At 41.1% G+C, this 15,283-nt stretch overlaps 1 protein-coding gene across 5 annotated transcripts in view; it reads left to right on the top strand.

Annotated features, from left to right (window-relative positions):
• Window positions 1-15,283, top strand: part of TPP2 (tripeptidyl peptidase 2) — a 68,658-nt gene that overhangs the window by 24,372 nt on the left and 29,003 nt on the right. For all 5 annotated transcript variants that reach the window (XR_004485248.2, XM_004273620.2, XM_012534398.3 and 2 more), the window contains 8 exons: window positions 2,200-2,363; window positions 4,151-4,305; window positions 4,951-5,027; window positions 7,994-8,121; window positions 10,707-10,806; window positions 12,315-12,463; window positions 14,198-14,313; window positions 14,848-15,016. Coding sequence is in view for 4 of the 5 variants with exons in the window: in XM_004273620.2 (XP_004273668.1) it covers window positions 2,200-2,363; window positions 4,151-4,305; window positions 4,951-5,027; window positions 7,994-8,121; window positions 10,707-10,806; window positions 12,315-12,463; window positions 14,198-14,313; window positions 14,848-15,016 (1,058 nt within the window). In the remaining variant the exon portion in view is untranslated. The remainder of the gene's footprint in view (window positions 1-2,199; window positions 2,364-4,150; window positions 4,306-4,950; window positions 5,028-7,993; window positions 8,122-10,706; window positions 10,807-12,314; window positions 12,464-14,197; window positions 14,314-14,847; window positions 15,017-15,283) is intronic.

Here is a 15,283-nt window from a genome sequence, read left to right as displayed (position 1 = left end):
AGAATCATGCTTTCAAGTGCTACTAGAAATAATCTAACTTGTTTTGCACAATACTATATATTGTATGGGACTTTGATTCCCCCACCCCACCTCAGAGTTAGATCCAGAATTTTTTGAAGCGAATCTTAAAGATCTTGAATCACCTTAAGGCAAATCTCGGCACTGTCTGCAGGTGTTCTCATGTCTCATGTCAGAAATGCCAAGCATTTCTGAGGGGAGGTAAAGTGACCTTAAGTGTCTGTTTTGTTTCAAGAATGTCAGGTCTGCCCTCCGCTTGACACAATTCTACTAATTGTTAAACCCCTGTCTCCGCACTTAACCAGGTAACCTAGTATGACTGCACTCAAGTATTTGCCAGGATGCATAGTATCAAGTGCTGTCCCTCAATAGGGAGCAAAACCTGGTCAGAGAAACACTATTTATAGAGGACGACATAAAGAAAAGACAATTGGTTTCTTTTCAGTGGTTTTTGACCTCGTTTCAGTTTTCCTTTGAGAGTTTGATGAAAAGTGTGGATTCTTTTCACACACACGTACTCTAATCCTGTCCACAGGCCTTCTCTGTCTTCTAACAACTGTCCCTTGAGTTAAGCCAAACAGACCTTCAGAAACGTATACCCTTGCACCATGTTCACATTTGCCCTCTGTGGAGTTATTTAGTGAAGTCACTAAGTTCTGTATTTATATTTTGATATGGTGCTTGAATTGTTGAGTCCCTCCATGTAGATGGTGGTTATAAGAAGTGCTGTGAAATGTGTCACAGTATTTGGTGTGAGAATGTTGTTAGAAGATGTTGATGCCTTCTTTCACCATTTGGCAAATAGCTTCTTTGTACCAAGCAGACTCTCTAGAAGCTGCTCCATGGACTCCAGACTCTGGAAGCAAGTACTCCCTGGGAACATCTGAACCTGACTAGGAAGCGTCAAGAGAGATGTCATTGAAGGGTCAGCACAAGTTAGCTGAGCAGAGGGTAGGAAAGGGGGTTGAGGGTAGAGGGGAAAGATCCAGAGAATGATGGAGGAACTGTTAGCCGTTTAGTGTGTGATGGGCTGCGTGAGGGAAAGGGAGGACTGGAGAGTGATTTCCAGCATGGAGGCTGACCAGGTACTTAAATTTTGGCATCAACGGTGCTGCTTTTGGCATCAACGGTGCTAGCAGATGTGGAAGATTTGTTGGCATACGTTTTATCCGCTAACCTCAGCTCTGATTCCATTTGATGTGCTGCTTGTTTTCTCTATGCCTTACTTTCCCCGTAAGTGTTCATTCTCCTGTGTCTTGCTATATTGTACTTATTTTTTTGAAATGCTGTAAATCATTTTAGGCACACATTGGAGTATACATAAAAACAAACCGATGATTTCAGAGATTCTTCTTCCCAAATTCTTTTGTAGTGTGTTAATGAAATGTATGCCTTAGTATTTATAATAATGCCCTCTCTACACTATACTAGTGGGCTTCCATTAATTCATTATAGCGATTGTGATTGATGTACTTAGCTTGTTAAAACACAGTTGTTCTTATTTAGAAAATGAGCAGAAAGGTCTAATAGCCAAACACATAGTGTTGACCCTTAAATGACGTACATTTCATTTATGACTGTTTTAGATTTATTTAGTTTTCATCAGTCTGTCTTCTAAAGTGTTTGGAATATATATTTTAAAAATTTAAAAGTTAATAAAATGAGGAAAGAGCAGACAGGAGGACAACCATAAAACTGTAGAAAATGCTTCTTGTGAAAAACAAACGTTTGCCTAAGGCTGTTATAAATGTGCATCCGAGGCTCCGTGTAGTTCATCTAGCTTCGAGGGCCCACCTATGCTGTTGGATTCATGAAATCAGTTCTAAAAGAATCAGAAGGAAGCAGGGCCTAAACTATGTTGTCAGAATCACCCTAAACTATTCTAAAGGTCGAGGCTAAGCTTTGGTCTGATTCCTTAAGCAGATAGATGGTCTTGTGCCTGGAGTTTCGTGAAGGACAGTTCCTAAAGCTCTGTACATGACTTCATTTAAGGGCTGGTTCCTGTAAGTTATTTTACCTTATCTTTACTGTCTACTCCATGAAACATGCAGTTGCCATGTTTGTTATGGTAAAAGCAGATAGAGTGGTGAGAAGATATCTGAGAAACAGTATTGTGTAATTTTTTAAAAAGTAAGAAAATAAGATAAATTTCATTACCTACTCTTTATTCTCATCTTACAGAGCCTGCATTGCTTCAAATGAAGACGGGGATTTGAGTAAATCTACTGTTTTGAGAAATTACAGAGAGGCCCAGGAATATGGCTCTTTTGGCACAGCTGAGATGTTGAATTACTCCGTTAATATATATGATGATGGAAACCTGCTCTCCATAGTGACGAGTGGAGGTATTCTGCTTCAGCTTTGCTAACTAGAGATAAATTTACAAAGTGGTAAGATGACAAATTCTTCTAGCCAGAAGCAGCCTTATAGAGAAGTTAATCGAATGGTCCCTACTAAAGAACTAGGTCTGGAATAATAGATGTGACTTGATTCCCTGGAAATTCCCTGGCTTTTTTTAAAGCCATAACCATGTAGGCTCCATTCGAGGAGTATAAGCATGGGCCAACCACAAAAAATAGATCAGCATAATTCATCTTATGAACAGTAATTTCACCTCCAAATATTAACCCTTGAAAATTCACCCATGAGTGCAAAGAGTCAGGTAAAAGGATCCTCACTACAGCATTCTATGTAATTTTGAAAAAGTTGTAAACTTTTTAAATGCCCATCAACAAAAGAATAGGTTTTTAAAAAAACTTGTATTATTCATCCTGTGGAATACATTATATAGGAATGAAAATGAATAAATTTACATATTCCTGTATGCATAAATCTCAGATACATAAACTTTACTGAAAAAAATTATGCATGGTAAAACATTTGTGTAAAATTTTTAAACATGCCAAGCAGTACTATATTATGTTTATGCGTGTGTGTGTGTGGAAAAAATATGAAAACATAGGTGGGAAGAATGTGCGTACCAGCTTCAGGGTAAGGGTAGTTGTTACTTCTGGGGAGGGAGAAGGAGAGTGAAGTAGGACAGCCAGCTCTTTCCCTCCCCCTCCCCAAGCTCTGTTGAGGTATAGCTGAAGTACAAGAAACTGCACATATGGATACACACGGTTTGGTAAGTTTTGATATGTGCATACACCCAGGACACCATCACCACAGTCAAAATTACGAACATATTCATCACCCCCAAAAGTTGGCATGTCTTCCTTTATAACCCAGCCCTGTCTCCACGCACATCCTCAGGTAGCCGCTAAACTGCTTTCTGTCCACTCTAGATTACTTTACATTTTCTAGAATTTTATATAAATGGAATTGAAGAAAAAATTTTTTTTGCCTGCCTATTTCAGAATCCATATTGTGACTGTAAACTAGCTTGTTCCTTATTGTTGAGTAGTGTTTCGTCATGTGCATCCACCATGGTTTGTTTATCCATTCATCTGTTGATGCACATTTGGATTGTTTCAACAGTTGCATACAGGTCTTTGTAGAAATATGTTTTTGTTTAATTTGGACCAGTGTCTGAGAGAACTGGTTGGGTGTGGTGGTTGCCTATTTAAGACTCTCGGAGCTCCTCTTCACAGCAGCTGCTCCCTTAGCGCCCCGCAGCAGAGTGTGAGTGCACGGCCCCACCCACGGTTGCCATGTCAGGCTCAGAACTGTAGTAAGAGGCATCTCAGTGTGGCTTTCGTTTGTATTTTCCGGGTGACTAATGGAGTTAAACATCTTTTCATACATATATTTGCCATTTGGTTATTCTCTTTTGGGAAATGCTTTTTCAAGTGTATTACCCATTTTTCTTTTGAACTTGAAAGATTATGTTCTGGATATAAGCTCTTTGTCAGTTACATATGTTGCAAATATTTTCTCGCCTTTGTGACTTACATTTTCACTCTCAGTGAAACGGGTAGGATCCAGGATGGCAGAATAGTGTGTGTAATTCATTTTTTTGTGAATTATCGTTAAGAGACTTAAGATAATAATACACTGTTAGATGTTAACATGAGACTATATTTTTATTCTATGACTTTTATTGTGATTAATAATGTGCAAATTGAATCTAATGGTTAAAACTTGGAGTCTCTGAGGATGTTTTGTCATCTTCTCCCCTTTTTGCCTCTAGGAGCTCACGGAACACACGTAGCCAGTATAGCTGCCGGGCATTTTCCAGAAGAACCTGAACGGAATGGCGTGGCTCCTGGTGCTCAGATTCTTTCCATCAAGATTGGTGATACAAGACTAAGCACAATGGAAACGGGCACGGGCCTTATCAGAGCTGTGAGTATTTGTGAGCTGTTGACTTCGAAGACTAATGATTAATGATCATGGATGTTTTCAGGTTTATAAAGTGCTCTGGCTTTACAAAAAATATTGGAACTGTATTTGGTGTATAGGACTTTGTTTTTAAAAGCAAAAATGCTTAATTCATTTATATATTTTTATTGAAAATTATCAGGATAAAGTTTTTTGGAAACTATGAAAGTATTATTTACATTATACTCTCACTTCTAGTAAATCCCTTAGGAAGTTGTTTTGAGCTACTTTAAAAATTAAAAAGACCTCTTAGCCAGCTTGCTCCATCAGTGTGAGAAGAATTTATTATTCTGCATTTCATTTTAACATATGAATTATATTTTACTTCAGCAAATTTAGACTTTAATAAGAACCATTCCATCCCCCTTCCTCTCCCCAACTCCACTCTGCAAATGCTAGTTTGTTTCTTATTGACTACTTCCTGTACTCTGTGACTCCCTCCTACATTTTTTTAAGTTTATCAACCATATGCCTGAGGATAACTTATAAATTTAGATTTGAATTGGAATACGATTGGTTAAGAAACTATGGGATTCCATGCCTTTATTGTACTGGCTCATCTGTTTCTATAAATGGCTGCCTAAACTGGACTCTTAATCTTTTCAATAGATGATAGAGGTTATAAATCATAAGTGTGATCTTGTCAACTACAGCTATGGAGAAGCAACTCACTGGCCAAATTCTGGGTGAGTGTTCTTTGGCAATTGTCAGCCATAGAAGCTTAGCTGATGAAAAGTATTAAATGCTTTTTAGAACTGGATTGGATATCACAACTGAAAAAGAGCAGACTCGGTGGGTAGATGATAACTGTCTGTCTCTGAGAACCCCGCCCCCATTCCCACAGTCACATCTTTGATGTAGTTTTCCCCTCCTAGCCAGCCAGGTGGACCCGAGGGCCCATCTGTCACTAGAATTCCTCATCCACACGCAGCCTGACCTCTTCCAGGTGTACTTTCCTGACAAAATCTAGACTTGTGGAAGCCCGGCAGATCCTTCAGTGATCCCACAACTCATCTGCCCGGGTCTGTGGAGGTCACACTGATATCATACTTTGTTTAGGACCGCGAATCGGAGATGTTCATCAGCGTCGTCTTTGGTCACACTGCACGTGCCCTTGCACTCCTGGACGGCCATTTTACACCTCCTTTTCTCCTCGGAGCCTTTCAGCGACCTCCCCTTTCATTCCTCAGCTGATGTCCTCACGTCTTTCTTTCCCAGAGAAAACAGAAGCACTCAGAGGGAACCTCCATGCCCTTTCTGTGACCTGTCTGACCCAACCTTCTGCCTTCCCTTGCTCTGTAATGAAAGAAGTGCTAGGATCGAAAGCCACTCAGGCACTTACGATCTGGCTCTCATCTCCTCTTTCCTCAAAGACTGCTCCAGCATCATCCCTCGCCTTTCCTGGGTTGTCATTACTACACAGACATGCTCTAGTACCTGCTAGCTTTAAAATTAACTTACTAAAAAACCTCTTCATTTCACACAGCCTTCACTTACTTTCCCAGCAAAACTTAGTTATTACGTATGTTCACTGTTTTCCATGGACATGTCTCACTGCCCCACCCCATCCATGCCTGTGCCGTCAGGATCTTCCTGCTGCCAAGTCCACTGGCTTAGCCTTGACTTCATGTTGCCTCACCTCTTTGTCCTTCATAGTACTAACTTTGAAATTACCTTATTTAGAGTGTTTACTTATTGATCACCTCTCCCCCACTCCCCCACCACACCACCCCTATACACCCACCATCCACATACACCCACCATCCACATACACCCACCATCCACATTCACCCACCATCCATATACACCCACCATCCCTATACACCCACCATCGCTATACACCCACAATCCCTATACACCCACCATTCCTATACACCCACCATTCCTATACACCACACCATCCACATACACCCACCATCCACGTACACCCACCATCCATGTACACCCACCATCCATATACACCCACCATCCCTATACACCCACCATCCCTATACACCCACCATCCCTATACACCAGACCATCCCTATACACCCACCATCCACATACACCCACCATGCACATACACCCACCATCCACGTACACCCACCATCCACGTACACCCACCATCCACGTACACCCACCATCCATATACACCCACCATCCCTATACACCAGACCATCCCTATACACCCACCATCCACATACACCCACCATCGCTATACACCACACCATCCCTATACACCCACCACCCACATACACCCACCATGCACATACACCCACCATCCACATACACCCACCATCCACATACACCCACCATCCATATACACTCACCATCCCTATACACCCACCACCCACATGCACCCACCATGCACATACACCCACCATCCCTATACACCCACCATCCACATACACCCAGTCTTGTATATCTCAAGATTGTATTTATGTGACATGCTGAAAAAGACACAATGACTGGAATCAAGAATGATGAGTGGTTGCCAGGGCTTAGAAGGGAACATGTAACTACAAATGGACAGATAACACCAGGGAGACTTTTTAATGAGGTGCTAAAATTATTACTGTGTTTATGGTGGTGGTTGCACAGGCTATACATGTGTTAAATCTCGAAGAACTGTACACCAAAAAGAAAGTCAATTTTACTCTATGTTAATATAAAAAATAAAAATTTTAAAAAGTTAAAAAAAAAAAACCTTAATTTTCTCAGATCACTGGTACTAAGTCCCTTGTGGGGCAGGAAAGGAATGTCTCACAAGTACCCTCTCTCTCAGTTGTTTCATCCATGAAGGTAATCTCGCCCCTTCTTCTCTTGCTTCAGTAGCTTGATTACCTCAGTGTATTTCTTTCTCTCCTTTAACATTCCTTCTTTTAAAGTCTTCTTTCCCTAGCATTCTTTCCTTCACATTTATCACTTTGGAGTGTCCTTGGCCCTTTACCTTTTTTATATTGACCCCATTTTCTTCCTTGTGGTCTAACTTTGTCTCCTTTAATTAATACCAGTACATTTTTCTTATTTGCTGTCAAGCTCTAACCAGATTCCTTATATTTTAAATCCTACATTTAAGTTCTTCTTAGTGCCTTATTTCCACTTTCACCTTTGCCACTTGTCACAACTGTGTGTGTGGATTCCCAAGGAGTCATTTCTGAATACTTTAAGTGGTAGATGGAGGTGGACCCCTGTTGTCCCACCACCCAGTCACTGCCCAATGGTTCAGTCTTTGCTCTTGGTCCTTTTGTAGTTTATTTTCCCCACATATATTCAGTTTTGTATCTAGCATTTTCCCCATGTTTAACCTGGGGGCTCCTAACTCCTTCCCTCCACTAAAACCCAACGAGGGTGTATCTCTTGGGATGGCTGTATCGTGTTCCACCAATGGTGGATGTGCCGAAATTTACTTAACCGTGCGTTTGAGCGTAGTTTGGTGTTATAAACACTGTGGGCATAGGAGCTCAGCACTTGTAGTTTGAGGATGTCCTGAGTGATTCTAAAGCACCTCTCCTGATCCATGACCACCATCTTACTTATGCTACTTAGAACCCTTGTTTTGGTTTGTTTTTTCATATACACCATGTTTGAAAATATTTTCACATTATGGTCATATAGTTCTTGAAAAGTGGGACAGTTTTATATGTTCAGCGGAATTGTCTGTCTCTTTCAGGAGAATATGTGAAGTAATTAGTGAAGCTGTGTGGAAGCATAACGTAATTTATGTTTCAAGTGCTGGGAATAACGGCCCCTGCCTTTCTACAGTCGGGTGCCCAGGAGGAACCACATCAAGTGTGATAGGTTAGTTTCCTGTTTTAGAAATAGACTTAGAAACAAGCAGGCAAAAAACCTCAGTTCATCCAATGTTAACTGTATCTCTACTCTATGCAAGACACTGTGAGCCTTAAGTAGATCCTTAGGAAAGTGAAATCTGGTAGGGACTTGCTGATCTAGAATTTCCCCTACAGCAGCCTGGAGTAAGGGGTTTACTGGAAGTACAGATCCAGGGCTGTGGGATTACAAATGTGCAGTTACCTCTGCTTTGAGAATTTGGGCAAGGCTTTCTGCAAGCAGTGTGAGAATGAGGATTTTAATAGGTAGAAATAAGCAAGGGAAGGGCTTTCCAGGCTAAGTAAACAGCATAAATAAAGACACTTGCTTCACTACTTATTTATAGTGTAGGGCAATTTATTTATAGTCGCGTTTCCTCTTTTAATTTCTCTTGGAACATGCAGAAAGATTTAGATGTAGAGGAAGGGAGCTTCATTATTGTGAAAAGCAGTTGAATCACATTTGTTCTATGAATGTGGCTTTTTCCCACTCTTTGGTCTTCAGGATCTGATGCAGTGTTGTTTCGCTGTAATCTAACGGGAAAAAATGCCTGTCAGCAGGAGTTGTAGGAGCGCAAAATTAGTTGCAGTCATAATATGAAAATAATCAAATTAACTTCCATTATAGTACAGTAGCTGCCGCCTTGTGCAAAACCCCCCCTCCACAAAACACGAAACCCAGCCCTGATTTTTTTTACTAAGATCATGAATGAGGAGGATGAATTGAGAGATCCCTTACGTAGTAAATGAGGCCTAAAGTTTTTTGGTTTATTTTTAAATTTGGGATCAAAATAAGGCTTACACCTCTTAACATTTGTGATTGGATGCATGACTATAAAAATTGGTCCCAAACAGTTTTTCTGGCGTATCCATCAGTAACTGAACAGATATGTATATATCATAAGTGTTATTATAGTTGTAAAGATATTATTGATGTTATAGACACAACAAAATTTGGGCATCAAAGCTTAGAAAAGAAACTGGTCCTTTTGAAAATGTTTCTGTTTTGAAATATCAGTGACCTTATGTTTATAGGACGTGTTTTATTTATAGCTTGTAAATTTTAAGCAAGGTGTAGCTTGCTTTATATAATTTGGTTTTGTTTTTTTGCGGGGGCTGCGTCAGGTCTTTGTTGTGGCACCTGGCATCTTCGTTGAGGCATGCACGACCTTTTTCGTTGTGGCGCATGGCTTCTCTCTAGTTGTGCCATGCGGGTTCCAGAGCACGTGGGCTCTGTAGTTTGCGGCACATGGGCTCTAGTTGAGGTGCACAGGCTCAGTAGTTGTAGCACACGGGCTTAGTTGCCCTGCGGCACGTGGATCTTAGTTTCCAGGGATCGAACCCACGTTCCCTGTGTTGCAAGGTGGATTCTTTACCGCTGGACCCCTTTATTGTAATTTGAAACCTTTTGATTCAGTAATTCTGTTAAATCATGTGTTAAGATAACAGTGCCTGCCAGTGTGATACATCCCTTGTGTATTCAGATCTCTAGATATTTTTAAGTACACAAATTAAAATGAAACAGAAAATAGACCTCAAAGGTATCTAATGATCAAAATACACTGCACTGCTACAATGCTCAGTATTTTGTCATTTTTTTATCCCCAGTTTCACTGAAAATTTTATACTAAATTTTACAAAACAATTAGTTTTATGTGGCAGCATCGTTAACCTGAGTCCTCTTAACTCACCTATTTTATCTAGACTTCTGCTCCGAAGATGTGTGTGTTGTAAAGAAGAATGAGGAGCTGGTAGGCTTCGATTCTAAGTCTTGTCTCTGCCAGTCATTTCCTTTAGTAAATTTTTTTAATCTCTCTACGCTCTGCTTCCAAATTTCTAGAATGAAGGAACTGAGTTTGATCTCTATGTTCTGTGATTGCAGAGTCTAACTAGTTTGCATCTGCACATTTATCTAAAAGATTGTATGTAGGGCTTCCCTGGTGGTGCAGTGGTTGAGAGTCCGCCTGCCGACGCAGGGGACAAGAGTTCGTGCCCCAGTCCGGGAAGATCCCACATGCCACGGAGCGGCTAGGCCCATGAGCCATGGCAGCTGAGCCTGCCCATCCAGAGCCTGTGCTCCGCAGCGGGAGAGGCTACAACAGTGAGAGGCCCGCGTACCGCAAAAAATATATATAATACTAAAAGACTGTATGTAGCATGTTATATGCTTGTTATTTACTACAGTCATTTTTGTGGTCATTTAAAAATGAAGACCAATCAACTGATTCCTTATCTTTCTAAAGTTATATTTTTAAAATTTGAAACACATTTCTCTTTTACACATAGATACACTTTTAGATACATTATTATATTTAATCCACATAATAATCCTGGAAGGTATTTTTATATACAAAAGCATACCACCTAGTGTAACATCTGGCATGTAGTAAACTTGCCTTGGTTATTAAATTTTCTTATCTTTCCATTTTGTGAGAAAGAACTGTGGTATCGGGAGAGTAGGCGATTTACTAGGGTCACACAGCCGAGGGAGCAGTGGGTTTAGAATTAGGATCCCTGTCTTGTGTCCTTTTGTTAATGACCAGATCCACTCCACAGGTGTTGGTGCCTACGTTTCTCCTGATATGATGGTTGCCGAGTATTCTCTGAGAGAGAAATTACCTGCAAATCAGTACACGTGGTCTTCTAGAGGCCCCAGGTAGGTTGAGAGTTGTACGTGGGACTATTACAAATATTTTGTTAAACTGCATGGTGGGGAGGGGTAGAGTTTTGGTCATTTTACCGATTCTTTCTATTGGTTTTTGCATTTTCATTTTGATTAACAATCTCATTTTAGGGAAACGGGTAATTAAAGAAATAAGTTACAGTTATTTCATTGTTAGATGTATGACATAACTATTCTGTTATAAATTTTATGCCCATGTCTACAGTCCTTCACTAAGAATATGTAAGGCTTATATAAGGAAAATTTTATTTTTTTATTTCAGTGAAAGTTTTATCTACGTTTTATGGAACCTATTTTTAGAACACTATTTCCAACACCAGAAATGCTTTATGATCAGCCACTTTAACAGACTAGTGGAAAATCAATAGAGAGTAAGGAAGTAGTCAGAATTCATGAGTCTTCCCAGTTATTTGTTCCAGTTACCAGATATCAAGGTTCAGTGCAAACATTGGTAGACAACATAGACAGTGCAAAGAGAAAAGTGGGAATCACCCTAAACCTCATCATCTATCGTATGTATGGGTCAGATTTCGAAGAACATCTTTTTAGTCATTACCGTGTGCATAAGTGGAAGCACACGTGACTCAGGCACTTTTATAACCTACTTTTGTCACTCGGTAATACAGTGAGAACATCTTTACAGGTCAACAGATATTTACCCAATAATATTTGTTTTAGGATAGTCACTAGGAGGGCTGCTACCAACCCGTTACAGGAGTTGTTTGCATTGCTTTCAGTTCTCTGTTAAAATGTGAAACCAAATAGCCCCAATATTCCTAGCCAGGAACAACGATAGTTGTTGAGCTGGTGTTTGGTGACGATGCGATGGTGAACTCTATGGGCTTTAACTCAGCAGACCCTGCTGGCTCGAGTCCAGCATGGCAGCCATTGGTCACATGAGAGTCTGAACTGAGCTGTGCTGCAAGTATGAAATGAACACCAGATTTGCAAACTTGGTACAAAAAAGAATGTAAATTAACTCATTTTTTCCTATCAATTTCATGTTGAAATTATAATATTTTAGATATGTTGGGTTAAATAAAATATGTTACTAAAATTAAGTAAACCATCTTTTTGTTAGCTTTTTTTAAATATGGCTTTTAGAAAACTTTAAATGCCATGTGTGTCCCACATGCTTCTCCTGGACAGCGCTATTTTAGACTTTGTAGACAAGAGGGTGCTTCTGCTTATTACAGACGCGAAAAGTACATTCATCAGGCGTCTGAGCAGCGACCCTCATTTACTGTCCTTCTATAAAACATACTTAATACTGTGGCCTGCCATATGTAAGCCCAGATATGCACACACACAGACATTTTGTCCACTTATGAGGGAAAAAACTGCTGCGTAATAGTGAAATAGCCGTGACTGCGGATAGTTCGTGTGTTGTACTGTAATTTATTTGGCCAGTGGCCTTTCTACAAAGGCCCTGTTTATCCAATGTCCGCCGTCGTAAGCAGACTCTAACTGCTTTCGTTCAGTGCTGATGGGGCCCTTGGAGTGAGCATCAGCGCCCCAGGAGGTGCCATAGCCTCTGTTCCTAACTGGACACTGCGTGGAACTCAGCTCATGAACGGGACGTCTATGTCTTCTCCCAACGCGTGTGGAGGCATTGCCTTGATTCTGTCAGGTAACGACGTTGCTCACCTTACTACCGTTGCTCAATTTCCCAGTGAAGCGACAGTGAGTTGTTGGCTATTCCACGTGTACTTCAGCCACAGTTTCATTACTTTTCTTAATAAGATAGAAGTAACATGATAAAATGGATTTTAAAAGTATCATTTATACTTCATCTTGGTCCTGGTTCTAAAATGCATGGTTTATGTATAAGCTTAGTTAGGTAGGTGTGAAGTATCTAGACAATTTCATGTTCATAGCATAAAATAAAGTCAGATTGTGGCCATGAAAAGTAATTGAATAAATTTCTCTTATTTCAGGCAGATATTTTTAATTCCTGAATTTCTCAGGGTGAGAAAATGTGGTACAACTGGGAATGTCCTGGCCCAAAGTAAAGTTTAAGGTGGAGAATAGTTGATGTGATGATAATGATTTGAATGTATATTCATTCAGCAAGCATATTCATTGGCTGTTAATGACTCTTAAGCATTATTTTAGCTCTGGGGCTAAATTAGTGAACAGAGCATTAAAAATACCTGCCTGTGTGGAGTTGATATTAAAGTTGGAGGAGAAACAGACTGTGAACAAAATAAAAAATGGTTACTGTTACACGTAAGAAGACAGTGAATATCGGCGTGGAGCCAGCGAAGCCGACGGGGCGCTAGGCTGGCGTGCGAGAGGCTGCTGTGGTGTTGGACGGAGGGTGTCGGCCCTGACCAGGGCTCAGCGTCCAGTCAGCCCGGCGGGCCTGAAGACCCCTCCCCTCTGGGGAGCGTCCCTCTGGTCAGATCCCAGGCTCTCCACCCACAGTCCTGGTCCTGTTCAACCTTGCCGAGTATCTCAGGGTCGCTCGCGCCTCTTGTCTGTGGCGCGCTGCTCTCTTTGCCTGGAGCTCCTTTCTGCCGTGTCTTGGCCTGTGTGTTCCCTGTGTCTCCTCTGATAGACACTACTAGGGATACCGACTCACATATCTGTTCTCATGGAGCATCACCCTTTCGTGGATTCTCACACAACGGTCACCTTCTTGATTTGCTCTCAGAGCGCCGTAGCGTTCCCATGTTCGTTTTGCTCAGGGCTTACTCTCGTAAGTGTCTGCGTGTTCAGTTCTGGAGGGGTCAGGAGTGCGCTCTTACTCATCTTGCGCCTCTAACATCAGTCGTTATCAGAAGGTGGACAGCTTGGCGGCCTCCACATCCTTCCCAGAGGACAGTCAGCCCCAGCCTCGCTGCTCCCTGGCATTGCCAGGGAAGCTTCTAATCAGTGGCCATGCCTGGGATCCAGTCTCAAAGGTGCTGATTTAATTGCATCGGGACCTCACATCTTTCTGGCTCCTTCCAGTACCCTTGGTGTTTATAATGTGCACCCGGGTTGAGACCTTGTGCCAGTGACCATGTTGTTTGACCAGCAGTAGTTTAAGGAAGGTGTCATTCGAATGCCTTTTGGTACTTTTTGCTCAGACGTTCACATTCCCAGTGCAGAGCCCGTGTTCATGCCGCTGCCTAGTGGGCACACAGGAATTTTCGTTGAATGAAGTCTTTGCGTTAACACAAGCAGCTTGAGTCAGACTGTTTGTCAGTTTTTTGTTTTTTTTTTTTTTAATAAAAAAAGATTTAAAAGTGAGTGTTGAAACACAAGACGTTAAAACCAGAGGATGTACGCGCTATCCATACTAGTGAGCAGAGAGTGTTTCAAGTAACCAGCTCAACTGATGGACACTACTTTCTTGTTTTCTGTTTTTGGCTTTTAGGTCTGAAAGCTAATAATGTTAACTACACGGTTCATTCAGTCAGAAGAGCTCTCGAAAACACTGCAGTGAAGGCTGACAATATAGAAGTGTTTGCCCAAGGACATGGTATTATTCAGGTATTGTCGTTTGTACGAAAAAAACGGGTTGTAAATCAGCAGGATAATATTTCAGTGATTACTGGATAATACTCCTATTATAATGACGATTGAGTTTTTCTAATTGATTATATGCCAGAGTAGTCTCTGAACTGTAAGCAGAGGGTATGAAAACAAATTTTGTACTTAAGACAGATTGGTGAGGCTAAGGTGGAGAAACATAATGGACATAGGACATGTAGAGGGTGGAGTTCACGGCAGAGCAGCAGAGGGCAGAAGCCGGCCAGTCGTAATGGCATGTGGAGGTTTCCTAGCTTCGTCATTTGGGAGTAAAGAGGGTGGAGTGGAAGGCGAGTCCAGTGGCTAGACCAGTGTTTTGTCCAGTGAGGTAGAATTGCCCTCCTAAATGGGGTTTCCGTGTAGGTCAGAAAGGCGGATGGAGAAACTGACTTTTTGCTTGTACTTTGCTACAATGGAAAAGAAATTGGGGATCTGCAATAAAGTACTTTCTTGACCCAACCGTGTATATCTTACTGTTTGTATTCTCTTAATTAGGTTGATAAAGCCTATGACTACCTCGTTCAGAATACATCATTTGCTAATAAGTTAGGTTTCACTGTTACTGTTGGAAATAACCGTGGCATCTACCTCCGAGATCCTGTTCAGGTGGCTGCACCTTCAGATCACGGTGTTGGCATTGAACCTGTATTTCCAGAAAATACTGGTGAGTAATAACTGGACAGTAAGCTGATGTGCTCACATTTATGCTTTGAATGAATTGTACCACAATAGAGAAAATGCTGTTTAGGCTAATGTTCTAAAGAGAAGACAGGAATTGACAATGTTATTAATTTGTATTTCATAGAGGTGTAGGGGACACTGATGGCAATTAGGGATCCTGATACAATGGCAGTTCAGTTGGCAGTGTGTCTACCAGAAAAACAGTAGCATGGGCCTTTAGGGACCTGGAGCTTTTATTAAATTGTGGATA

The sequence above is a fragment of the Orcinus orca genome, chromosome 18 (genome assembly GCF_937001465.1).
Source record: "Orcinus orca chromosome 18, mOrcOrc1.1, whole genome shotgun sequence".
Classification (NCBI taxonomy): Eukaryota; Metazoa; Chordata; class Mammalia; order Artiodactyla; family Delphinidae; genus Orcinus; species Orcinus orca.
Note: the sequence above shows the minus strand (reverse complement) of the source record. Positions and strands in the feature narration are given on the sequence as shown.